The sequence below is a fragment of the Malaclemys terrapin genome, chromosome 1, assembly GCF_027887155.1.
Source record: "Malaclemys terrapin pileata isolate rMalTer1 chromosome 1, rMalTer1.hap1, whole genome shotgun sequence".
Taxonomy (NCBI): Eukaryota; Metazoa; Chordata; order Testudines; family Emydidae; genus Malaclemys; species Malaclemys terrapin.
In genome coordinates this window covers 113,825,122-113,852,174 of record NC_071505.1, presented here as the reverse complement: position 1 = coordinate 113,852,174, position 27,053 = coordinate 113,825,122, and the positions used below count along the sequence as shown (strand labels likewise).

The 27,053-nt window shown below is 40.1% G+C and overlaps 1 protein-coding gene across 5 annotated transcripts in view; it reads left to right on the top strand.

The window, feature by feature from the left end:
* The window catches only part of EPS8 (epidermal growth factor receptor pathway substrate 8), a 197,207-nt gene that overhangs the window by 141,564 nt on the left and 28,590 nt on the right, over positions 1 to 27,053 (top strand). For all 5 annotated transcript variants that reach the window (XM_054036082.1, XM_054036092.1, XM_054036101.1 and 2 more), the window contains 10 exons: positions 2,621 to 2,757; positions 5,642 to 5,715; positions 6,638 to 6,764; positions 7,135 to 7,223; positions 9,246 to 9,320; positions 13,121 to 13,269; positions 15,867 to 16,050; positions 19,940 to 19,974; positions 23,720 to 23,831; positions 26,206 to 26,349. In XM_054036082.1, coding sequence (XP_053892057.1) covers positions 2,621 to 2,757; positions 5,642 to 5,715; positions 6,638 to 6,764; positions 7,135 to 7,223; positions 9,246 to 9,320; positions 13,121 to 13,269; positions 15,867 to 16,050; positions 19,940 to 19,974; positions 23,720 to 23,831; positions 26,206 to 26,349 — 1,126 coding nt within the window. The remainder of the gene's footprint in view (positions 1 to 2,620; positions 2,758 to 5,641; positions 5,716 to 6,637; positions 6,765 to 7,134; positions 7,224 to 9,245; positions 9,321 to 13,120; positions 13,270 to 15,866; positions 16,051 to 19,939; positions 19,975 to 23,719; positions 23,832 to 26,205; positions 26,350 to 27,053) is intronic.

The window sequence follows — 27,053 nt, the reverse complement described above, 5'->3', positions numbered from 1 at the left end:
GTGGGTGAGAGGATGTGTTAAGGGTGGGGGAGTGAAGTGCATTGAATTCAGAGAAGATTAATGTCTGATATTCCTAAAACCTCATGCTTCAAATGGTTACATGCAGGGGTCAGGACAGGTTTCTTTTGCCCCCTCCAAATATATTCTGGGTTTTTTTGGTTGGTTGGTTCTTTTCTCTGAATCCTCAGAGATGGCCACAGCTGGAGATGGGACACTGGATGGGGTGGGTTGATGCTGTGAGGAGGTACCAAGCATAGTCTATTTCAGGTGCTTTCCTGGCTGATTGTTGCTCACACACTCAAGGTTCGAACTAATTGCCATATATGGGGCCAGGAGGGAGTTTTTCCCCTAGGTCAGATTGGCAATGGCCTTGAAGACGTGATTGGGGGATGGGGCTAAGCCTTCCTCTGCAGGATGGTATGCAGGTTGCTTGCTAGGATCATGTGCATATATCTCACTTAATCGATTTCCTGGCATTCTGGGGACCTCAGGCACTGGTGCACTTCTGTCCCTCCTGTTCTCTCCCTGTGGCACATAATAGTCTAGTCTCCGCTGGGCTGTAATAATTCTGGTGGTTAGGTTTAGTGCGCAGGTGCTATGTGCTATTGGTGGCCTGTGATATACAGGAGGTCAGCCTAGATGATCTGCTGGCCTTAAACTCTGATTAATACAGAAGTGAGGTATCATGGGGATTCAGAAACAATAGAGTAGATTTTCAAAGGCATGAATGAGAGATAATGGGAGTTTGGCACCTACCTGCCCTTTGTGCCTTTGAAAAAATTTCCAAGTAATGCTTAGCTTTTATAAAAATTTTCATCTGTAGCTTTCAAAACACCGTACAAAGATAATTATATATTAATTTCACCATTGTACTGATGGGGAAAATAGACACAAGTTAATGATCTGGTAGAGGGAGTAAGCAGCATGTTCATGGAGTTCACATATAACAACAAAGGCTTCGAGTTACAAACACTCACACACATGCTTAACTTTACTCATAGGCTTAAAGTTAAATGGCTGCATTTGTGTGTGCAAGACCATGTCTTACATTAGGAGCAGTTTCCAACATGTATGGGGACAAAGTAGTAATACCAAAGGACCTGGAAACATTAGAAACAATGCAGAAAGTTAAAATAACGAGATTTAGTTTGGAAAAGTAAAAGTCAACACATCTGGGGGAAAATGATCTGAAATGCAATGTTGTGTGGTAGAACCCAGGAAGCTGTAATGCTATAAAGGCTGCAAAGGCAGACAGTGTATGGCAGATTAGAGTTTGCCATGCGTTATGGCATCATACGTGCAGGCATGAGGTCACAGAGAAAGAAGATAATAGTCCCTGTGTATATGGCACAATCATGACTACTCCAGAAATACTGCATTCAGGCCTGGTCTACACTTAAAACATATACCACCATAACTATGTCGGCTAGAAAAAAAAAATCACATCCCTTAGCCAACATATCTGTGCTGGCAGAACCCCAGTGTAGGCATCACTATAAGGGAGGAGAGTGCTTCTGTCAGCGTAGCTGATGTTAGTCAGGGAGGTGGTGGTATGCAGGCAGAAAAACTCCTTCTGTTGGCCTACGCTGCAGCAGCTGCACTAGGGGGCTATCCCAGCATAGTCATGCCGAAACAGTATGGACGTGGCCTCAGTCTGGATACCAAATTATCCCAAAGATATGGAGAGCAACAAAAAGAATGACTGGAGGTACTAACTTTGGAAGAAAGATTTAAATGTTTAATATATTAATCTAGAGACAAATAAAACAGAACACATATTTACCAATATTTGAAGGGTGTGAATAGGAGGAATGAGAGAGAATTCAGAGGGGGGAGAAATAAGGTTAATATGGTGGGGGTTGGGGGAGAAACCTGTTGGACAATAAGGTCTCTCAGGCTGCTGAATAGTGTCCCAATGATGGAAAGCCCTGTTGTTTGTGGTATTTAAAACTGCATGAGATAAAATGCTAGAAAATGTACTGTAGAGGACAATCCTGCATTTGTAGTGAGGAGAGTCAGACTAAATGTTGGTAGGTATTTTTTTTCCCCACCTCCAAATTCAATCATTAAGTTTCATCAGTTCAGCTTTAAGAAATAGGCGGTTGACAGACCCGCTTAGGAAATCATCGGCTTGATAATGAATTTATGGTGCTCCCTCTTGTCAGCTTACTTCTAATGAAGACTCCAGGCTACCCCACTCTGCATATGATGGCCTGACGCCTAATATGTCCCAGCCACTAAATTCATCTCTGCTGTCGAATTATATAGCCTGATTGAACATTCTTATGTAGAAAGAGTATAATTCTCCATTAAATCCTATAAGGCTTTTCCATATGACCAAAGGATAGTTTTCTTGGTATCCTTGTGCATGTTTCTCATATGTACTGAGTTAGTGATGCCTAGTATTCATAGAAAGAGTTGATCACAGAGCAGTCTTTCAAGTATGCTCAATTTATTTACAAATGACAGACCTGTGTACTGCTAACTTTTTACGTCTGACAAAGAGTGACGTCACGTATCTGAGATTTCTCCGTACGCCCACTTGCCTTTTCCAATAACACATTAGAAGGGAGAGCATTTTTTTTCCAAGCTTCATCTCTGGTTTGTTATATTTCTTTAGGATGATTTCCAAAGCTGACAGCTCTATTCCTCCACCTCCAAAAGCGCCCGCTCCTGTTCCCCCAGGTACTGTCACACAGGTGGATGTCAGGAGCCGAGTGGCAGCCTGGTCTGCTTGGGCAGCTGAACAAGGAGACTGTGAGTATTACTTGGAATTGACGGTGTTGGGAATTGAGTGACTGGCAATATTCTGGGCAGTATGTTTGCATGTTGCCAACAAATAAAAAGAATAATTACAAACAGAAGCTCCCTGAAGATTATGGTAATTGAGGCTAAAAATAGAAAAGACCAATTGAATCATCTGCTCCATTCCCAATGGGGCAGATCAGGGCTATTCTGTCTTGAATATCTTCTATGGTTTTGTTCACTCTAGTTTTAAATGCCCCAAGCTGCCACTTCCCTAGAGAGACAATTTGATGATCTAGTAGATTTGGCTGTCAGAACCTGAGCTGTCTCATTTACCCCAACTTTTCCTTTTCTGAATTTGTGTCAAGTATCAGAGGGGTATCCGTGTTAGTCTGTATCCACAAAAACAAGGAGTCCGATGGCACCTTAAAGACTAACAGTTTTTAGTCTTTAAGGTGCCACCAGACTCCTTGTTGTTTTTCTGAATATGTTTGTTTACTCCATTTCTGTGATATTGAAATACCCAGAGTTGAACATGATATTCTAGGCACTGTCTATGAAAGTTAACTGAAGTCTGGCTGCTACATGGACTTGCTGATGTGCATAATACTTACTACACAGCATAGTTCAAGGAACTTCGATGATGCTGTGCTCAGTAATAGGGAATTTGCAAGATCAAACCCTTGCATGGTAAATTTCTCAGGGCAACAACCTGACTTTTTTTTTAATTTCTCAGTTAATCACTATGATAAGCTGACTAGGGGGTTGGACTCTCTTCATTTTTAAGCAAATGGTGTGGTTAAGTTGGCTGATCATCTTTACAAGTGTAAACAAAAGTGTGTTACAGAAAAATGAATATATGTGATTCATATCTTCTGTGCAGGGCTTCAGATTTTTGACTATAATGGAAAAACATGCTTTCTATCAGAAAAAAATGAAACTATTGCTAATTTGGAAATAATGCAACTACTTTCAGTAGAATAGAATATGTTTAAAGAATAATTTTGGGTAAATTGAGTTTTGGAGTTTTTACTTTTAATGGTTTTTTATTAAAATAAAGAAAGCAAAAGAATCCATTATTCATGAAGGTTTTTATCCCATTTTCTGTTTGCTGAACGAAAGTATTCGTTAACTGAGTGTACAACTGTGCAGCACAAAGCATTTTAAAATGTCCACAGAAAGCAATAATGGTCAGAACATTTTTACATACCACCACACAGCATTATGTGCTACATCAAACAAAGGCTAATTTGTTCTTTTGTTTGAATTTCTCTTTGTTTAACGGTGTTTGTGGTGGTGTTTTTCGTAAAGTGGACTCTTACTAAATTGTGTTCCTGACAATTATATATATTTTTTTCTATTTGTGTGGATATTTTCTAAATTGTCATAACTGAAACCCCCCCGCAGTTAAGTAGATTCAAGTGCTGTAGCCTTTAATGAAACTTATTTTTAAAAATGCAGACTTAGAATGGTTCCCTGTAACATTAAGATTTGCTGTTTTCAAGGAAGAATCACTAACTGAGTCTGCTCTTCCCTACTTGTGCACTATCATCTTATCGCATCATTTCCCCTCTCAGCCAACTGTGCCAGCCTCTTCTGCCTAATTTGTCAGTTTCACACAACTGCCCCCATGCCTTTTTCCATTTTGCCCTTTTCATATGGATACTTGAGACCACATCCTTTATCCCCATCCTCCTCCTCAAGACCTACTTCGCTGTGATTGCTATCCGAAAACGGTGAAGTAAGGGTGACTAAATGAGGATAATCAACACTTTATTCACTTATAATTAGTCAATTGCATATCCTTGTCTGCAGTCCTCCACTTTGGTCCCAATTCTACACACGAGTAACATAATTTGTGAAGGTATTCAGTTGACTTCAGTGGTCCTACTCAGATGCATAAAGCTAAGCACATGTTTAATTGTTTGCGGGATCAGGACTTGAGATGGTAAATTCTTCAGGGCAGAGGCTGAGTTGGGTATGTTATGTGTTTGTACGATGCCTACCACAATGGGGCTTTGTTCCAAACTGGCCCCTCGAGGTGCTAATGCAATATAAATTAATAATAATTATGAGCCTTTGAGTTGATTAACTCTCACTCAATTGCAACTTGAGCCTGTTTTATTCTGTGGAAAAGCAATATTTTGAGGAGTTTCCCCTTGTGTTCAGTAAAAACAAAATTAAAGCCCCAGTTATTACAGTGGTGGACACTTAAGAAATGGGAACAATATTGACTTTAAAAAAAAAAAATAGTCCAAAGAAAAAACAAACCTTAAACAGGTCATCTGTTTGTATTTTCTACAAATAGAAAATAAATCTGCCCACAGAGATTCTTCATCTCTCCATGCCATTTTTGAATTGTAAAGTTTTTTTTAAAAAGACATAAGTTCGAGTGCAGTACAGTAGTTTCAGGTAGATCATGTTTTAAATCAGGTATTAAAATGCTTCTTCAAGGGAAACATTAGCATACGTCTCATTTGTCCCTCATTTTCATGAACATCACTTGTCTTAATTGCAAAGTTAACTAGGCTCCGGGCAAATTTGATATCCCCTCCCTTTTTTAGTGTTGCAGATGATTTACATCAGAAAGAAGGATTCATGAAATCAAAGTTGTAGAAAGAGTTATTTTGCACCAAAGGAAGGAATCTCACAGCATTTTAAGTTGCTTGCATAAATATATATTTTATATTTTGACCCTCTTGTTTTGGGGTTTTTATTGCACATTGTGTGTTACACATTTGGGCCTCAGCAGGTTGAGAGGTATGAACATTTTAGTCTTCCTTGCACTTCTGGCCTGGTGGTTCCATATGTAAGATTAGTATATATGAAGCTTTGGCTCTTAGTTTCTGATAACCTTTACTTTGTATGTCTTGTCTTTTCTCCCTGCCCCCTGTAGTTGAAAAACCCAGACAGTTCCATGAGCATGAAGAAACAGCTGAGATGATGGCAGCAAGGATTGACAGAGATGTTGTAAGTTAAGATATATGTTTGTGTGCAATATTGTTCAGTGTTCTTTAAATGTTGGATGGTTGCTTCATGAATAGGAAGAACCTTTTTCACAGGCAAAACACAGTTCTTGGTGAGAGTTTGCCAGTCATGCCAAACTGTGTGATAGCTTATAAGGGGCACAAAAAAGGACTGAAATAAGACCATCAAGATCAGATTCAGTTCTGTCCTGTGGAGAACTTGAACTGTAGGTATGAGATGTGAGTGCACTGAGATCTTGATTCAGGATAGCACTTCAGCATGTGCTTAAATCCCTTTTAAATCAATGTACCTTCAACACATGCTTAAAGTTAAGCATACTGACATGTTCTTCCCTGAATAATGATGGACCTAAGCAGGTGCTTGAGCTTTCCTGAACTGGGGCATGTACCTTTCCCCCACTTGGTCGCCTCTGGTACTCTTACGCATTGAAAGGAATTTTTCACATTCATCAAAGAATGTCACATCTACTGGAAAGTGCAACCCTGCATTTCAGCAAGTAATAGCTGTAATACTTTGTTTTAGCAGAGAATATGAAATTACAGTTGTTAGAAAATGGCTCAATAGCATCGCAGGGAAAATTATGTTTTAACAAAATTTCTGCATGGGCTGTGTGGGAGAAACATAGTATGTGACTCCAAGCTAATTAAATGCAAAATTTAATAATCTCAATACTTACCTTTAAAAGCTTTTAATGATCACAACTATTGAAAATAGAGCAAAATGAGAGCTTGAGAAATTTGTAAATGTCAGACATACGATGAATCTACATAGGCAGTACATCCTGGAATTAATAATGAACATAGGAGACTGCTGCTAGGATGCTGTAAATTACAACAAAATGAGTAAATGACTAGTTGTGCTACAGATTAGACAGAGGCATTAATGTTGTTCATCTCTTCTGCAGCAAATTCTGAACCATATTTTGGATGACATTGAATATTTTGTTACCAAACTTCAAAAAGCTGCTGAAGCATTTGCTGAACTTTCAAAGAGAAAGAAAACCAAGAAGAATAAAAAGAAAGGACCTGGAGGTAAGAGTTGTTTTCCCTCCCATCTCCCAGGTCTTTTTATTGCCTTGTTCTTTGAAAGTCATTCATGTAGCTAGTGAATGTGGTTTTGTTTTTCTTATTGCATTGCTTTGTGGTTTTGTTGTTACTCATTCAGTTTAATTGGACAAGTCACTTTGTTTCCCTTGACTTAGGTCTGGACATACACTGACATCTACAAAAAAATGGGTTCTAGTCCTGCTCCCCTTCCTCATGTGAGCAAGTCCTATTGTCATCCTTCTCTGGAAGTCAATGGGAGAAAAGGCAACAGAGCTAGCCTATGTTAGTAAATATACATGTCCCGAATTACCATAATATCTTTTTTTTTTTTTTTTTTTTTCATTTTGTTCTCTAGAGGGGGTTCTCACTCTTCGTGCAAAGCCACCACCTCCAGATGAATTTGTTGACTGTTTTCAAAAATTCAAGCATGGCTTTAACCTTCTGGTAAGTAGCTGCCAACAGCTGAGGCTCCACAGGGCAGGCAGGGGGGACTTTTCCTAGATTGTTTGAAGTCAGATACAGCATACTCTTTCCCTGCTGCTACAAATTGGCTCTGAGTGCACCTTGATGTGTCACTTTCACCCACGCGTTTTCAGATATCGCCAGCCACCTCCTGTGCTAGAAATGTTTTTGAAGTTTCTGATTGTGCAGGTGGAAGTGTGGGAGAAAGGTAGATTTGCCTTTTTATTTTAAAATCCGGTTTCTCCAATTGCTCCGGTTACTAACAGGTGGTTGTGCTCATGGCACCTCTGCTCCCCAGAGGCACCTCTTGGGAATAGACCCCAGACAGCTCTCTCCTTCCTTTGGAATGGTGACCATGCTGTCATGCTTTCCCCTGGGCTCTCTACAAGGCCTTCTCCTCAGTAGAGAATTTTGGCCTAACAACTACCTAGCACATCTGCAACCCAGCACACATCCACGCACATGGTTGCTAGTGACTGCGCACAGATGTTTGTGTCACTTTTGGGAATGCCTTCTTTTGGGTGAGACTAGTCCTGTGTGTCACACTCAGCTGTTGCAGCGCTTCTAGAGGCCGCAAGCCTTGTATTGCACCATCAACAGAGTTATTAGTCCTACTAGTGTAATCCCACATTGCATCCAGTAATGGCCAAGCTGCTTTACTGTAGCCCTGAGAGATGGTGCTTGATTGAGTTATGTCTTCAAACTCCCTATTCAGGCCAGGGCTAAAAGCAGTGGCTTTTTGATGGGTTTCATTTCTGCGCAGGGCTGCAGTCCCAATCTCCAAAAGCCCTCCCCTCCCCCGAGCAGCAGAGACTTTACAGTGGTGCCATATGACTGGTGAAGTGGTAACAAGAATAATAATAAAGTTTAACCCTTTTACATTCAAAGTGTTAACTGGTTTCTAGAGAGGTTTGTTAGGAAAATGTACAGCTCACTCTTGTTTGCTCGCCAGCCTCCACAGCTGTGCTCTTTATTTAGCTTTTCAGTTGTGCTTGTCAGATTCTTTGTGCTCATTACCACCGTTAAATATACTAAACAACATGGGTCAAATAGGCCATAAAGAGAGACTTCTCTTACAAACCTCACTACCCTCAGAGTGCTCCATCCTGTGGTCATCTCTTGCTCTAAACATCACTAGCCATTGGCAGCCAGTGCTGCCAACTCAGGTACCCACTTTTGGCATCTTCTCCTCAATATGCCCCAGAGCGTCACTGGGAAATCTTAATTTCCTGCGTGCCCCCTTCAACTATTGGCTTTTTGCTTCAGTGGCTGTGACAGCAGTGCCAGTGGGAGAACCTGTCCTCCTCCAACAACTGAGCCAATCAGCTTTATTCTATTTCTCCGTGGGGAAATGAAATCCCACCGAATGGGGGGGTTGTACTCCAGGAGGTATTTGTAAGGGTTGAGAAGGCTACAGGGAAAGTGCCCCTACCTCACATGCTCTGCAACCACAAGTGTTGGACTTGAAGCAGGAATTAATTCAGGGAAGTTCTATGGCCTGTGTTATACAGGAGGTCAGACTAGATGATCGCAGTGGTCCCTTCTGGCCTCAAAATCTATGAACCACTGACACTTTTGTTGGGAAGTGGGAGTGGGTCTCCACCATCTCCATGCCCTTGTGTCTTAGGACGCCAGGCTGAACACAGTAACGGTGCCTTAGTTGAAGCCTATGTAACCTTTTCTTCTCCTGACCCCCACGTTCAGCAGCTCTTCCCAAAGGACACCGTAAAATCCTCTGCACCAGCATCTTTGGTCAACTGTAAGATATACTGTGCTAATCAGCTCTATAGTTTATGGGATGCTTGTGTGATCTCTTCTTCCCAAAGGATAAGTGACCCATATTTTTGTCAGCCTTTGACATCCTATATATAAATACAGAAATAAATATGACCTGCACTTTAATTCAATAACTAAGGTTCTTTCTTTTAAAGGATGATTCTACCATGTACTATTCAATTGTCATAGAAGTTACCAATTTGTTTTTTCTCTTTCCCCCCCCCTCAGGCTAAATTAAAGTCCCACATCCAGAACCCTAGTGCACCCGAATTGGTTCATTTTCTGTTTACACCATTAAATATGGTAAGATTTGATCTTCAATGTGTCCTTCAGACCTGCTTTGTTTAAATGCTCGAGAACCCTTTAAAATATGAGGCTAAAATTTTATTGTTAACGATGACAGGTTATGGGGGAAAAATCACTTATTTGTTTTAGAACTAGAACATATTTAGAAAATCAGGATGTTAATTTTGTTTATATATCCATTCCCTCATTTAAATAAATCCACTTAGCTAAATTGTCCTTTTTCTAAAGTGTGTGTGTGTGTGTGTGTGTGTGTGTGTGTGTGTGTGTGTGTGTGTATACATAAGCATATTTACATTTTGCTTTTACTGATTTGTTTCTTAGCATGAAAAAAGAAACACAAAACTAATACCTCATATTTACATAAAGTGGAAGGAAAATTAAATACATACACACTAGAGTGAGGAATAGACAGTATTTGCAGGAGAGTTAAATGTTTTTGATCATGGCAATACAAAGATACACATCATCTTGTATCTAAAACCCAAGAAGCTAAATAGTATTAGAAGAGTAATTGTCAAAAGTGGGTCCAAATTTCAGATGGTAGATGAAGAGCATAGTGATAAGACTATCCAGCCCCAATAGCTTGTTGTGCATCTTGTATCCAGATTGCATTGACCAATCACAGTAATGTTAGCTTTTCAATGGTCTTCTAATAAACATTTTATACTTATAAACAGTAGCATAACTGTCTTGTACTCAAACATTCCGTAGTGTTGAAGTGTTTAGTCTACAAATTCAGTGGAATGTCCCTTTCTTGTGGTCTGTATGCGTCCAAACTCTGGGCTTTATAAAGAAGATTGTGGGCTAATTAGTTGAGTTTTACTTCATATGCAGACGCATTACGCACAAAAAACGATGTGAAAAGAATATTATTAAGGTTGCAAAGAAAAGTACTTGAAAATTAGGAAATGCCAGAATTAAATTTGCTGATGGAACCTAAAATCAGCTCCCTTTTGCATATGTGTTCTGACACTGTCTTTAATCCCATACTACTTTTTTCCACAGGACTCCTGCCTTATTCATTGCACAGAATGAATGGAGCACACTTAGTAAGGGGCTATTGAATATTTTTTTCCCCTCGTTGTTCAGTGTGTGGTCCCAGGCCTTATTTACTGCACACGATTCAAAACCTGCTCGGAAGTCAGACTTATTAATTTTCTCATGGGCTTTTCTATGGTACTCGTCACTGTAGCACCTGAGTACTTCACAAACCATTTCACAACTCCCCTGCAAAATGAGGTGGTATTTTCTAGATGGAGAGCTGAGACACAGAGAAGTTAAGGTCAAAGCAGCCACTAATTTTAGGTGTCCAATTTGAGACACCTCGGACCTGTTTTTTCAGATTTCTTAGGGCTTGTCTTCACTACCTGCCTGGATTGGCGGGTAGAAATCGATCTCTCAGGGATCGAATTATCGCATCTCGTCGGGACGCGACAATCGATCCCCGAATCGACGTGCGTACTCCACCAGCCCAGGTAGTAGTAAGCGCTGTCGATGGGGGAGCTGCGGCGGTCGATTTGCCGCCGTCCTCAAAGCGGGGTAAGTCGGCTCCGAAACGTCAAATTCAGCTACGCTATTCGCGTAGCTGAATTTGCATATCTTAAATTGACCCGCCCCCCCCAATGTAGACCTAGCCTTAGCAGCAGTTCATATGTTCAAAGCACTGCTCCCATTCACTTCAGTTGCAGCTGTGAGTGTTCAGCACTGCTGTAAATCAGATCCCAGGGTCTCAAGTCAGGCACCCAGAAAATGGGGAATGCACAGTGAGTGATCCCTGTGAAAAGTTTGGTTTAAGTGATATCACATGGGAACTCTGTGGCAGAGGTAGAGTCCAGTTTTCCAGGGTATTATTCAACTGCCTGAACCATGAGATCGTCATTTCTGTTCCTGCGGTCCCCTGCTTCATTCAGCCTAAGTCCCATGCCTGTTTTTTCATTTGTTGCCCTTCGTTATCATTTGCCTATTGGGCTCAGTGGCTCCTCCACTCTAAGGGAGTGGTCGTTTGTTTTGGGCAGGCCAAGGCCTGTCCATCCCAGTTACCCCCAATAGGCACTCACCTCCCAACTTCAACAACAAACGAGGGAGATGTCCTATAAACAACAGTCTCTTGAGCTGCACAGCCCTGATTCAACCTAGAGCAGGTCCATCATGTACACTGAGTGAGCCAGGGGTCCTGTGTATGGGGGGTGAGGGGGAAGGAAGTATGTGATCATGCAATTAAGGATAGTATCATAGTGCATGTGCACAGTTGGAGCTGAGAGTGGATGGAGCATGGCTAATGCTCATGAAATCTTTGGAGAGTTTAGCTTGAAGAGTTTAGCTGCTAAATTCGAAGAAGTTTTTATGAGCATGTGCGAAATGAGAGATTTCAAAGGCTTATAATTTGGCCAACCATGGGTAGATTTTCATAGGAACAGCAAAAGGCCAGATGCAAAGACCACCTCCCTTGCTAAATTCCTGTTCCAAAGCACAGGGGTGCTAGAGCGTCTCAAAATCATTTTTTTTTTTTTGACATGGGCAAAAAAACAAGTTTCCCTGCCCCTACTCCTGGAAACTGCTGAACCATTTTGGGTGAAAATTTCCCCCCTTCCCCACAAAAAAATTAAAAAATCAAAACAACAAAACACCACATGAGCCCTGAAGCAGACACCTGGCATGGAAAATTTCAGTTCAAACACTTAGTCTCGTAAAGTTATAAGCTACTGAAAACAGTCTTATCATGGGAAGTATTGAGTAACCTTAATAATAGGTAGTCCCCTTCCCCTCTGTAGTTTTTTATTGGCTCTTTCTCCACAGTCTTCTATCATGTTCCTGCTGCTTTTCATACCCCCTTTTCTCCCCATTCCCTCTTTCTTCCCTGTGTTCCCCATTTATTCCTATCCTTGTTTACTCTTTCTTTTTCACCACACATGCCCCAGTCATCAATCTTGACCCTTCTTTCACCTTTTTCCCCTTGGCTCTGGTGCTAGTTGCCTTGTACACCTGATCATATGACTTAACTGATTTGGATGATTCTGAATGGGTGGTTGGGCTCCCTCGTGGAACGCCATGCATCATCTTTACATTGCTTCATGACAGAATTTTTACACAGATCCATTACACAGAAGTCTGAACTTTCCTTTACTGTATTGAATCTTTGACCTGCCCTAGACAAGATGGGCTGGAAGGACACTTCAGTCATCATCATTTTCAGCTTGTCTACACGTAGAAGTTGTATTAGTTTAACTTAAATTGGTTTAATTAAACTAGTTCAACTTTTGTGTGAGATCTCTCATATATCTGTTTAAACCTGGCTTATAGAAATTTAGCTTGCATCAGTAACTTTACAGGCACCAGCTCAACTGATATGATCCAGTTTAAACAGATATAGGAGTGTCTGCACACAAAATTGAACTGGTTTGACTAAAAGGTGTGGTTTTATACTGATTTTGAGCTTGTGTACACAGTGGGCATCAGAGGCGTGTAAACTGTAGAGTGCTCCAACATATCACTCTTTAAATCCCCATGGTGTGCAGTAAATGTCCCCAGATGCACTTTGATGTAGTCCCAACAAATAGGACTACATCAAAGTGCTCTAGCTGTACACTACTGCCTTCTGTATACAAGCCCTTAATTAAACGGGTATAACTTTGTGAGTAGATCAGACTTTGGTCTTGTATCAGGCAAAAGCCAGCAATATAGAGTGGGTAGCCTAGAATTCTTACTGCTTTACATTTTACATGGTTTATTGTTGGAATTGATTCTCTGTTACCCCTCAATACAATAAATAGTCCTTTTAAAAAAAAATCTTGATTTAGGTGGTGCAGGCAACTGGAGGTCCAGAGCTCGCTGGTACGGTACTCAGCCCTCTCCTAACAAAGGATACCATAGATTTCTTGCGTTACACTATCAGTAGTGAGGAAGGCCAACTATGGATGTCATTGGGTGACACGTGGACCAAAGCCAGGTACGAAAATATCTTCACTGATTTTATAGATGATCTTTGAATATATATTTGGATTTATTATCACAGTCTGTATCGACCAAAGAAGCAAACTCCCCTTTAGTAGTCTACATTTTTGCTTGCTTTGAGCCTGATTCAACTCCAATTAAAGTCAGTGGAAAGACTCCCATTGATCTCAATGGGAGTTGGACAGGGCCCTTTAAGAATATGAAAGGACGTGGAAGAATGGGGACAATTACAAACATTGATTTTATTCTGTCTGTGATATTGGGAGGATGGGGCTTAATTACATATTCTCTTGCCCACCTTCTCTCTGAATGGTCCTTTCCATTCTTTTTCTCCTTCTATCGTCATTTGGTCATCAACCAGCTGGACTCAATTAAAAATCTATTTCAAGGGTAGTGCAGCATTTAGTAACAACTACAACAAAATTATATAAATAGAATTAAAAAGCAATTTGTACTTTGAACATCCCACAGATTATTAAAAGCAGAGACTTGCAATGATTTTTAATGCCTCAGAAGCATCGTTGTAGTCTGTAAGAAAAAGATTAAATTTTTTAAGAAGTGTCATTGAGTGAATGATTGAATCGCACTGAAGATCTACCCTTAAGGGATCCTAAATTGTGAAATAATAGATTCAGCTGTGCTTATGGTTAGGGACTCATAAAAGATGTGACCTTTTCATGTTGCTTGTGAACTGTAGTGTATATAAATATAACAAGTTTATCTAATTACTTTTATGGCCTTGGGCTTACATAAAAGCCTTGCAAACAGAACTTTTAAAAAACCTGGGATGAATCAAGTATCTCTTAAACCTGTGGCCCTTTGAGGTGATGGTGATCAATAAGCGTGTTGGGGCTTGCGTCAGAAATGTGTCCATTCTTTTTGAATTTACTCATCCACCCACTCAGAGACCAGATCAAATGACTAACCCTCCACCTACATAATTAAAAAATATTGAATTTATTACTGGTAAAAACTGCTGCATTGACTGCTCTGGAATCTGAAGACCACAGGATAGCTGATGAACATCCATAGAATAGAAAGAACACAGGCTTTGGTAGTGCAAAGTTCATCATGGTACCCTGCTTTCTTGAAGTGGACTATCATTAGGGGCAAGAATCTCCAAACCTATTCTTCCTTTGGCCCTTTTACTGAGACTGCTAATAGAAGTGCCAGCTGAGGTGGCGCTTTTTTGTTTTGTTTTGCTCCTGGTTTGCTAGGAACTGGACTGAGCAAATCAAACTCCTTTTGCCACTAAAGAGCAGCTTCCAGTCATTACTGACCTAGGCCGTGATCCAGCAAAGGCCATATAGATCCATGCAGAGACCCATTCACTTCACTGGAAATCCAGGAAAAGGGATTCTTTTGCTTGATCAGAGCCCTGTGCTGGAACTGAACTAGTGACCTAAATAATAGAACTCATTATCCTGTTGTGAATCCTCTGTGCCATCCAGTCCCCTAAAAAAAGCAATAATTTAATCCAAAGAGAAATATGTGGTAGTGGTTTGGGAGGAATACAGGAATGTAAATGAAGGGCAAGCAAGATTTGAACCTTAGAAATAATGGTGGGACTGGCCCCGTGTTTCTGTTGTGCTACTGTGCTGGGCAGCTTAGCCATACTGTGCCACTAATCAACAAGATGATCATTAAAAACTCAGAGGTGGCTGGTCAGCTATAAGTTAACATTGACATGCCAGTGTCCTGTGAAATGCTAGCTGCTCCTACAACTGGTTTGATAGCATTTGTCACCTTCATTCATTTTCAACAACGCCCAAAATGAGAAACATTAGAGGAAACTATAAAGTGCATTCCTGGGCCCATTTCTCCTTTAAGAGGCAATAATTCAAACTGCAAGGCAACGTTTTTTATGTATAGTATATAGGCACAGCACACCGTGAAAAACTCCTTGAGATACAGTGAATTCAGATGGTGAAAGTCAGTGGATCTCTAAGGAATAATACGGTATTTCAAAAAAGGAATCTGTATCCGAAAATTCAGTTCTGCAAAAGTAGTGATCATATTTACTCTTGTGGGTGTGAGGTTTTATTATTAATAATAATCTTTTGTGTGACAATAGAAATTGCTATTATAGCTTTCTTCTTCCTAGTTTTAGCTAGGTCCCCGTTGCTTGCCAGCCTCCATGTTTGCTTTGCAGATTTCATTTTAAAGCATGCCTCTCCTCTGAACCCTGTGCATATTAACCCCCCAGACTGAGGGGTATTGTACTACTTTTGTTTTCAAAAGATAAAGCCAATCCCATTCTGCTTTGAGATTGGTCCTCCTGCTATCCATCTTTCGCATTGCGTCTGAACTTGTATGGTCTATCCTGATGTTGGAAGATCCTAGGGACAGAGACAGTCTCTCTGTGGTATGTAAAAGAGGAGCATAGATATCCTCACTAAATAATAACAGGAGTACTTGTGGCACCTTAGAGACTAACAAATTTAAACTTGTCACTAAATAATGTTTCCTTCTCTGTAATTAGAAGTTCCTCATGAGTAAACAATTGCAAAGCATTTCATGAGAATCTGCAGGATTGACTATTGAAAATAACTTGTGCAAATCTTGATATATGCCTCTGACTTCTTTATACAGAGTGGACTGGCCCAAAGATCAGTTTATTCCACCCTATATTCCACGCTTCAGAAATGGTTGGGAGCCTCCTTTGCTGAGCTTCATGGGAGCTCCAAATGAACAAGAACTAAATCAGTTGGCTGAGTCTGTGGCAAATGTTGCAGAGCACCAACGGAAACACGAAATGAAAAGAATGTCAGCTGAGGTAGGTTAATTGCTACAGTATTTTGTGAAGCAGGTGGGAGACCAGACCAACTGTTCACTCCATGAACAAAACCGTCTTAAGAGTTGCACTGTGTAATGGTGCTGCTGCTAATGAAGAGCACGTGGAGCTAGATTCTAATGTCATTGGCACAGTGTAAGTTGTGAATAACTCCAGTGAAGTCAGTAGCGTTACTCTAGATTTAACCTGTGCAACAGGTAAAGCCGGGTTCGTGCAGTGGCTAAAATATAGGGTCTTATCATGGTTCCATTGAACTCGATGGAGTTTTTTTGCTACTGTCTTAAATTGTAAATGGAGTCCAGGGCTTAAAGAGCCATTTTCCCCCCTCGGTTACATGTGCTCAACTCCCATAGCTCTCTCAAAGTGACACAATATTATCTAGTACAGTAGTCTGTGTGTGAAAGATAACTAACTAAAACATTTGCCCACTAAAACATTCAGGCTCATGAACAACCGCCCGCCCCCATCCCCTTGGTCCTCTTTCAAACTCTTAATAAACAGATGGGCCCATCCATAAGGTTAGCAAATCTGAGCTCTGGGGAACCAAGGATGGACACGTACTCCAGAGTGAAAGGGCTTTTAGGGAGAGTCCCCTACCATCAGCCCCTCAATGTTTAATTGAGAGGTGGTCAGGAAATGTCCTTTATTTCGCATGAAGAGCTTTCAAGAAAACAAACATTTGTTTGTTTTCATCACTTTCCTGGAATTTTTCAGGGTTTCATTATGGGAAAATTTTTTAAAAAATCAGTTTTTGGCTGATTTTGCTTGTTGAAAAGGCATTTTCCAGTATGTAAAAAGATGTAGTTATCATTTAGGGCTCTATAGGTTAAAATTAAATCAATCTTTTTGCTGTACCTGTCTCTGGGGCCCTTACGTCTGTTGTATATATTTAAAATGAATGCTACTTTCTTAAGAAATACCGATACATTGTCGGTTGGCAAATATTTTTGTGGCAGAGATGTCTATATAAAGGCATGGATGTCCAGGGGAGCAGGCAGGGAGATGAACAAGGTAGGATAAGAAGTATCCCAAATGACAGAGTCTCCTGAAGAAGTCATACGTGTTTCCCATTCACTTATTTTGAACATCGCCTGAATATTTCCCCAATACCTAAGCTGCCCTTGAGTTCTTCTGATGTTTTTTTTTGTTTTAAAATCACACTTTCCTTTTTTTAATTTAATGCTTTTCTCTCCTTGTTTTCTGTGTGAAAGTGCAAAATAAACAACCTGAGAAAACAGAGAACGGTGTCTTCTAATCTTTTAGTCATAATCATCAGAGGTATCATTCGTAATTGTATTAAGTTAAAAAATATTCCAGATAGAAGTGTGATTTTTAAGTTGATTGCACTTCTTTAAACTCCTATAATGTTTTGCTGTCTTGATTGGTAATTGTTTGGTTGATTAGAAAAAAGAAATAAACATGTTATAATGAATCTTGCAACGCTGAGGCAGGACTCCTCAATTTCCGACTGCCACTGAATCACTTTATGGTCTAGGGCAAATCATTTAAACTTGCTGTACCTTGGCTTCCCCACTGGTAGCATCGCTCTCATAATACCTGTCTCATAGAGGTGTTGTGAGACTTAATGTTTATGAAGTGCTTTAGGGTCCTCAGATGAACGATGTATGAAGGGCAAAATGTTATTTGTGTATACTATAAAGATAGTATAGAAGGTGATACCTAAATGCTGCCTTAATTACCAGTCATCTGTTTTGCTATATGGTTATACTTGACAATAGCTGAAGAGAAAAATCAGATGAGAGCTGATGGTGAAAATGTGTATTTTCCTGTTGGTATCTCCCTGAAGTGCACCCATTTTTATTCATGTTATGTCACTCTTACCAGGTAGTCAGTGGTAATTGAAGCAGTATGTGAGATCTCCCCCTTTTCATGACAAGAAATCCCATTAACAATCACTGACACGGTGATCCAGTGTCAGTCAGGTACCAGAATACCACAGCTCAAACCTCGTCCTCCTGGGGTTCCTTTCTTCCTACAGGGCATCCTTTTTCAAAAAGAAATACTATTAAATAATGATATGCTTGCTGCTCCCATGGTTACGGTTCCTAACCTTTACAACTAGGGATTGATCTGGTGTCTAGCAACGTGAGATTGATTCATGAGAACATTTCCCATCCCTGAATTTTAAGATACAATTGTATACACTGTGTTTCCACTGAAAGGGTTGCATGTGCAGTCAGTTCAGCAATAATTATTTCAAATGAGAGACTATGATGGAAACACTGTAGATTTGCTTATGATTGTTGCTGTGCTGTTAGGCTCTTTTCCTTGGACTGTGAGCTCTTGGGGGCAGGGACGGTTTTCCTCTGCCTTTATGTTGCATGGAGCACAGAGGGGAGCCAATCTTGATTGGAGTCCATGGGGGCCACCACAATGCAAATAATTTTGTGTGTGAACTAAGGTGACTTACTCCTTTCCACTTGTTTCTTGCATACATACTACACCTCTACCCTGATATAGCGTGACCTAATATAACACGAATTCAGATATAACGCGGTAAAGCAGTGCTCCGGGGGCGGGCGGGGCTGTGCACTCCGGTAGATCAAAGCAAGTTCGAGATTACGCGGTTTCACCTATAACGTGGTAAGATTTTTTTGGTTCCCGAGGACAGCGTTATATCGAGGTAGAGGTGTATAAGCCATGGAGCACTTGATGGTGTTTCTAGGAGGTTGTAATATTACTGTTACTCTACCGACATTTTCTGGTTTTGGTGACGATTATACTTACCTACTTCAGAGGGGTATTGTGAGGCATTTATCTGAAGCACAAAACTGAAGCACAGACAGGGTGTGTGATTTGCCCAAAGTCACACAACAAGTAACAATCAGAGCCAGGCTCCGATTTTTGGCAGCTCCTGGTTCACAAGTCTGTACTCAGTTCACTAGACTCTGCTACTTTATCAGTGCCGTATTATTTTACCCTATGTTTTGATGATAGCAGGAGGAAGGGAGGCCTAGAATAAGCAGCTTCAACTGCCTACATGTAATAATCCCCAGAAATTAACTCCTTAGTCTATAGCTCTGCTTTTGGAACTGGGTGGTGCTATAATTATATTAACAACATTAAAAACATTGTCACGGCAGGGACAGTGCGTTATTGGCGTGTATGCAGAGGCAGCCATTCAAGAAGACCTCCTAGGCCCTCCAAATGTACTTTTCAATCTTCAACAAAGATTTTAACATTTCTATATGCTTTGACACATTCACATTAAATTATTATTTATTTAAATCCTGAAACTGCCACCCCTACTCCCATTGAGTAGTCCCTTTCTGTCTACACAGCTCCATGACTTTGTTAGGATACTTGCAGAGCCAGGTATTACTCAATGTAAGGGTGGCAGAACTGGGGCCTTAGAGAATAAGGTTGTATACTCCTAAAATAAGGTAATCTTACTGAGTAGCTCTTATTCCATACACATACTCAGCATTGTGTGTAGTTTATCTGAGTTAGAATGCCTGCAACCAGAAACAAGGCTTTAAGCCTGATGTGGTTTGTTTTGTTAAGATATCCAGTCACTGTTTATAAAACTCAGCTGTTGTAGGGATGTTGAAGTGATAATGTGGATCTTACCCCAAAGAACGGTCTTGATGAAGAATATCAGCTGCACTATTCATGCAATAGGTTGAGTTAGGATGCCAATTCTTTATTCTCGTGCTTCTGATTTCTTTGTTCATGTATTAAAATGCACAAATAATTAAATTTTCATGGCAGAATAACAAATGCCAGAGAACAAGGGAATGTGAATGCTGACAGAGAACCTACAGGTGTCAGATGATGTTGATGTAATCAGTTAAATAACTACGGCTGTCTTTGTGTATGATGTTAATCCCTTTTGTTTTCTGTCTTCCAGCATCCCAGTGTCCCAGACTATCCTCCATCTGATGGGTATGCATTCAGTAACACAGTTTACAAAAGAGGGCCTCTGCTGGACCAGGGGGCAGCTGTTGCTGCCTTTAAACAAACTGTTAGCCGACATGTAGATAGGTAACATTGAATGGACATCATGTATAGAGCTGTGGATAACTGTCCCAATTTATCGCTATTGGGGTGGAGGTGTCTCTGTTTATTCTTCTATTTCTATGTCCAGACTGCGTCATTTCCAAAAGGAGACAGTCCTCCCTGTAATACAGTACTTGGCTTGGCTTTGTTTAGTGCTGATTATATAAAGCTCCTTTAGAGTACTCTCTGCACGAGCGCCCATTTAAAGTCCTCTTTGTACACACTGTTAAATGGGTGCTTCTGTCAAAAGCAATAAATTAATGGAAGTGGAATTCTGAGCATTATCAGACTGAATCAGAACACAGGATCTTTTAACACGGACTTGACAAAATGTATTTCTGGTTTGTTTCCAAATGTAGAATGCCATTTACTCTTTTTGGAAATACAAAGAATTGCCTTGCCATTCCTTGGAATTTTTTGTTACTCCCCCGCCCCACCCCTAGTTTTGATTCTTAACACCCATGGTTAGAATAGGAATCAAATCTTTCTTTTCCCTGTGCTCAGTGTGGAATTACACATACAGCTCTGAAATTGTAACAAGTGGTGACCAAGCACAGTGTAAGGGAGTGTTTTTGCACAAAGGAGCATTCCCTTCCCATCCCTTCAGCTTTGTCTGAGTAGATTACGATTACATCTACCGAATCAGCACCTTGGATATGTGATGTTGGGTTCTCCAGTTAGGCCGTGTCTGTATGGGAAGGTTATACTGGTAGAAGTGAAGGTGTAAATTTAAACAAATATAGTTATATCAGTCCAATGTAGACACTCACTTCTCTACAAAAGTGCATTATTTTTGGTTTAGCTCATGTTACTTGGGAAGAGGTTTAAGCTAAACTGAAAAAAGTCACTCTTCTCCAGAATAGAAATGCTCTCACAGGGGGATTGTACTGGTACAACTATACTGATATATTTGATACCGTTCTCCTGTGTAGACAAGGTCTTAGCTATGTGGGAGGGGGAAAGAGGAGGGCCGGCAAAATCCTTATAACTGTTGTGTTAACTAGCTGATTTCAAAATTGTGTTGAAGCAATTGTGGAGAGATGGGAGAGCTTAAGTGGAAGGGAGAAGGGTGGCCTGGAGAAGAAGAAAACAAACTGCCCATTTCAGTTACGGGTTGCATATCCTCAGCCACTTTTAACTCACTTTTTAGTGATAGAAGCTAAATTGGTAATTTTTCAACACTCCAAAGTTAGTTTTTGTAATGGAAGGTGAGTTGATAGTGGCTGCTGGACCACAAACTGCTGCTATAAACTTCTTTGACAAAGAAGGGTTCCATGTAATCCCTTATTTAAAAAAAAAAAAGAAGAAGAAAAGAGAGAGAAAGGGAGAAGAACAGGAGTACTTGTGGCACTTTAGAGACTAACAAATTTATTAGAGCATAAGCTTTCGTGGGCTACAGCCCACTTCATTCGGATGCTGTAGCCCACGAAAGCTTATGCTCTAATATATTTGTTAGTCTCTAAGGTGCCACAAGTACTCCTGTTCTTTTTGCGGATACAGACTAACATGCCTGCTACTCTGAAAAGGGAGAAGGACGCTTAAATTGAATGAGCCATTCACTAACGGGATAGTGTGTGCAATGGGAGGCTACCGACACACACTTCTTGGGTGGTGGAAGGCAGTTGACTTTTGATCTCACAGTGTATCAGTAATGGACACCTGGGATGCATGGTTTACATCATCACTCTGCAACAGGAGGACTAGTGTATATGCTTTCTAATGAAGTTGTGTGGTGTTTCAGCATACATATAAATCCAGCTCCAGGAGCCTCCCAGGCTACTTGTGCTTGATTGTGCTTTCTGGGATACTGTGTTACAAATGTTGGTGCAAAAAATAAGCTGCCTTTTTTGCACCAATATTTGTAACATAGTGTCTCAGAAAGCCTAGCAACCAGTTGCAGCCAACACTGGAAAATGAGAGTTGATTATAACTACATTGTATCTAATTGGTAATGTGGTGGAGCAGCAGTGAAGGTGCATGTGCAGTGGGCAGGTTTCACAGAATAATCAAGCATAAATAGACTGGGAGATTTAAAGGTGGGATTGCCACTGGCCTCTCTCTGCTCTAGGAAATTTACCACTGGTTTCAACAGGAGCAGAGTTAAAGCTGTACTGAAAGCTTTTGAAAATCCGACCTGGATTTTTTTTTTTTATTGGGAGAGTAATTGGAGCGAGGGTTAGAAACTGCAGACAGTGGGATGAGTTTGAAAAGGCAGCACAAAAATGTGTAAGGACCATCAGGAGAGCATTAGTCATGCATTGAAATGGCAGAAGGCAATCAGAAACTGTGTAAACAATAAGGGGGTTTAAAAGTGAGTACAAAATAGGCAAAACTGGGATTGCTATCCTCTCTTTTGACATTGTAATGACTAAATTATGGTTATGGATATGAACATTGTTCATATCATGTTTTCCTTTGCTCCCTTACATGTGCTAATCGCTTTCAATGTATTGTTTTTTTTTCAAACCTATATATAGATTTACAATCTAAATATGACTATGCCTTTGTTCTGCTCTTCAAGTAAAGTGAGACAGTTCTCCACAGCCAAAAATAGCTAGGTAACTACTGGAGTACTCAAGGACGTACTTGGGATCAGTAGTTACAATCAGTGAACCGCCAACAGCAAAAATTCATTCACCTCTCCATGGTGTGACGTTATGTCCAGCATTTCAAAGTCATTATTTGTTTACTGTTTACATTATCCACTAGTTCATGAACTCTTCTACATGGTGGTTTTGATGTGCATGTCATTTGCGTTAGGTGCATATTGCTTTTGTTATTTTAGAAGCTTTTTGGGGAGAGTGCGGGGGCTTTTGACCTCAAAGACTTGGTTGTACATCTGAGAACCCACTAGCTCACTTTCCAAAAGGAATCTGAACAGATCTTTTCTCGTGGAACGAGAGTGCTGTACTCTGTATTCTTCATCCCAATAAGTTTTATATGAACCTTACCTTTTAACTGCTCATAAGTCATTTTTAATTCTCGCTTGAGGTAATGACTCTGGGCTATTAGTTTACGTAGAACCTTATGGACAAATTTACCTGTGGTGGACAAATATTTTTGACATTGGCAATTTAGTTTGATTGGATTTAATGCTGAAAATCATTCATTCTGTATGCAGTCATTGAGAAATTACAAACAATTGATTTGAAATGTAAATTGTGACGCACTCTAGAGAGTGCAATCTCTCTTTAAGCATGTAAGATGCTTTGTAAATTACTACAAATTGTAAACCTTTCACAATATATCAGTTTGCTTTATTACACAAGACTATTAAATCCAGTATGATCCTTTACAGGAATACAGCTATAAATCTGATGCATGCATTTGATTTACCTTAATGCAATGACATCTGCTAATCTCTAAATTATTACAGTACTTACTGCAAGTTCTGAGCTAACCATTGTTACCAACTCTTGAGGTCTATGAAACTCAATTAATACTTTTTGTCTTTTGCTGGCTCTTTAATGTTGTAATGGGTGATTTATACTGTGCATTGGTAAATTCTATGGCAATGAAGTGCCCTAAAATAGATTAGCAGGATACAGCTTGCTTAAATGTTTTATTTTTTTAAATTGCTTGCTTCTCTTGAAAGTCTAGCAGAATAATGGTTGGGTTGTTTGCTTTGTAGAAATTATGAAGCACACAGTAAGGCACAGCCCAAGAGATATGCCAAATCCAAGTATGACTTTGTGGCAAGAAACCACAGTGAACTTTCTGTCTTGAAGGATGATATTTTAGAGGTAATGTAGTACACAGAAATGAAATTTCTAATACTTCCCAGAACTGATGGCGTCCTCTCTGTGGGCAATGTGAACGTTTTGGGTGTTGACTCCTGACACGCTAGTCTGAACTCTTCTGTAGGAATATGGAAAGTTCAATTATTTTGTCTTGTATCTTAGCCAAGATGCATGGGGATTCCATGCTGACCTATCACTTGTTGCTATAGACCTCATCTTCTTTAATAGTTGGTTGGGATTTCATAGCCTTCTGCAATATGAATTTTAATACTACTAATCTTTGTATAACAAGAGAGCCTAGAGACCCCATCCTTCCAGTCATTGTTCATACACATAGCAAGGGACAGTCTCTCCCTTGGAGAGATTACAATTTAAATAGACAAGCCAGGCAAAAGGGGGGGAAAGAAGAAACAAAGGCACAGAGAGATAAAGTTCTTGCCTCGGTTCTCGCATAGCAGTGGCAGAGTCAGATCTGGGTCCTCTGACTACCAGCCCAGTTCCCTATTCTTGGAGCAATGCTGTCTCCCCAACTATTTACCTTCCCAAAATGTCATGATACCCTTGGGTTATTAATATCCTTGGCCAGCAGTTTAGAATGCATACATTCACCTTTAAGGGTGTGTCATCTTCTCACACATATCTCTCTGCTTACTTCCACTATGCCCCTTACACGGGGAATGCCCCATCTGAACTGATCTGTAAGATCACTACTCTTTTTTTCTCTTCCACATCCCACCTCTGCTAAGTGCCTCAAAGAAACCAAGCCCTTATGGGCTATGTCTACACTTGGAGCTGGGGTGTGTGATTCCCAGTTCGAGTAGACCTACATGTGCGAGCTCACAAATAGTAGTGTAGTCCCAGTAGCATGGGCAGCAGCGAGCAACAGCATGGACTAGCCACCCAAGTACAAACCTACCGGTACTCAGGACAGCGAGCCCATGCCACTACTTGAGGATGCCTGTGCTGCTGTGGCTACGCTACTGTTGTTCGCACACAAGCTCTTCGAGAGCTAGCATGAGTATGTCCATTCAAGCTGGGAATCACACCCCTGCTTCAAGTATAGCCGCAGCTACTGAGGGACAGAAAGAAATGGTTGGTACTTCATAATATATAATTTAAAAAAAATTGTAGTTAATCAAATATATTCTTTTTTTTTTATTTATGTCCTTCTCCCTCCTGCCTTCATAGATCATTGGTTAGGCTATAAGGTCTTTGGGGGAGGAACTGTGTATTTATATCTGTAAGTACAGTGCCAGCTACATTGGCACCTGAGTTAAGCCTCTAAATGCTACTAAATTTAAATATTGATTATGATGATACAAAGGGGGACCTACAATGGTTCCTTTGAGGCATCAATAAGAGCTGTGTCTGGGTACTATAATCAATTATTTGTATTTCTAAAGTGTTCTCAGCTATTGACTGTGTTGGAAGCATTTGATTTCTGTACTGGTGGGAAGTCTTATTTGTTGCCTCCTGTGGAGATTAGAATAATTCTTTAGCTGAATTGAGCATGAGGGATAATATATCTCAAGCTTAACTTAATTAATAAAAGGCAGCATAATGCAGTAAGTTCCCATACCGGCCACCAGAAATCCCCAATTACTCAGCGCCCAACATTCCATAAATACAATCACTACACACCCAAATAAAACCAAAAAGGAGACAAAAAAGTCTTCGTTAGCTCAGAATGAGTGGGTGAACTGGAGGAAGCAAGTGAATTACATGAAAAATGCACTTGCCCTCTATTAAATCTTAAAGATCAATTATAGACAAGATTTAAAAAAAACCTTCAGTGTCCTTTTTCTTGTATGATTACTGGTCAGGCATATGAATTAGAAACACAGACTGTCTAGAAGCAGTAAAAAACGTATTTCTATATTAATGAATCTGCTAACTGGGAAGATTTCAGATAATGTTTGTTCGCTACTCTACGTTTGGGCCACTCCCTGTCTGTTGACTGGGATGCATCTAAAGTTTGGTTAGGTTAGTTCTTATGATGTCAGTGTAGAGGTCACCAAACAGTTTGCACACCTCCATGATGTTCTGTCCTAAACAAAATCTGGTGTACAGGTTAATTTTTTAATGTCGTGAATGAGGTTGACCTGAGACGGACACAATTTGAGACGGCAGTAGAAAATTTTTGCCCTCCCTGCAGTGATTGCAGTCAATATAATAAAAAAGGAAATAGGGATCATGGAAAGTGGGGAGGGAGCAAAGGAGGAACTAAATCTGACCGAACAATTGACAGTTGCTGGACCAGATCCTGGCAACGACAGGGCTTTGCTTTAAGTGTTGCGGCGCAAGCCTCAAAACAAGCCTGATAATAAATGTCATTCAATCTTTTAACTTGACTTATCGTTGTATCAAATGATTTCAGATCCTCGATGACAGAAAACAATGGTGGAAAGTTCAAAATAAAAGTGGCCTTGCAGGGTTTGTGCCAAACAACATCTTGGATCCACTGCGACCTCAGGAACCTGGTTTAGGACATTCTGAACCTGCATACAGTCACACCATACAGGTATCCTTTGTTCCTTAGAAAAAAATCCATTTATATTTTTAATGATGGAGTAGAGTAAGGTGGTTCAAAGCAGGACTTGGAACAACAACAGAAATCTGTAAATTCTACTGCAACTTCGAAATTCCTGTTGCTCTATATAAGTTGAATTTTATTTCTCTGTTATGTAGAGTCTAAAATAAAAATAAAATTGACAGAATTTATAATAGGTCAAATCTTTTCCTTTGAATCTTCTGTTTCTGTTTTCTGATTGACAGACATCAAATATTTGTAACCTAATATGTATGTTGTACATTTATTTTAATTGCAAATACCTTTCATATGTTGATAGCTGTTGATGCCAAAGAAGGAGTTTGAATTATTTAAGGTAGGGTTAACTTAATTCCTTCTCAGAGAGTGAATTTTAGTATAGCCTTTAGTTTCTGTCCTTTTTGTGTGTTGTATGTATATCTATTAGTCTGTAATAGCTAATTCTCGCAGTTTTGGCATTTATAAGTGAATAGGTATAGACCTGTGTGTGGTTCTGTGGGTGCCATAGAATCATGTGTTTCCTGTTTGAATTTATGGAGCAATTCTTTCTCAATGATAGCCCCAGAGCACCAACAGAAAAATGTGCGCTGATGCTTGTCTCTAAGCTTTTGGCCTAATTTTGTTTTTCTTTTACATAATGGTATGTTGAAGTATTTTATCTGCTCGTTATATACACG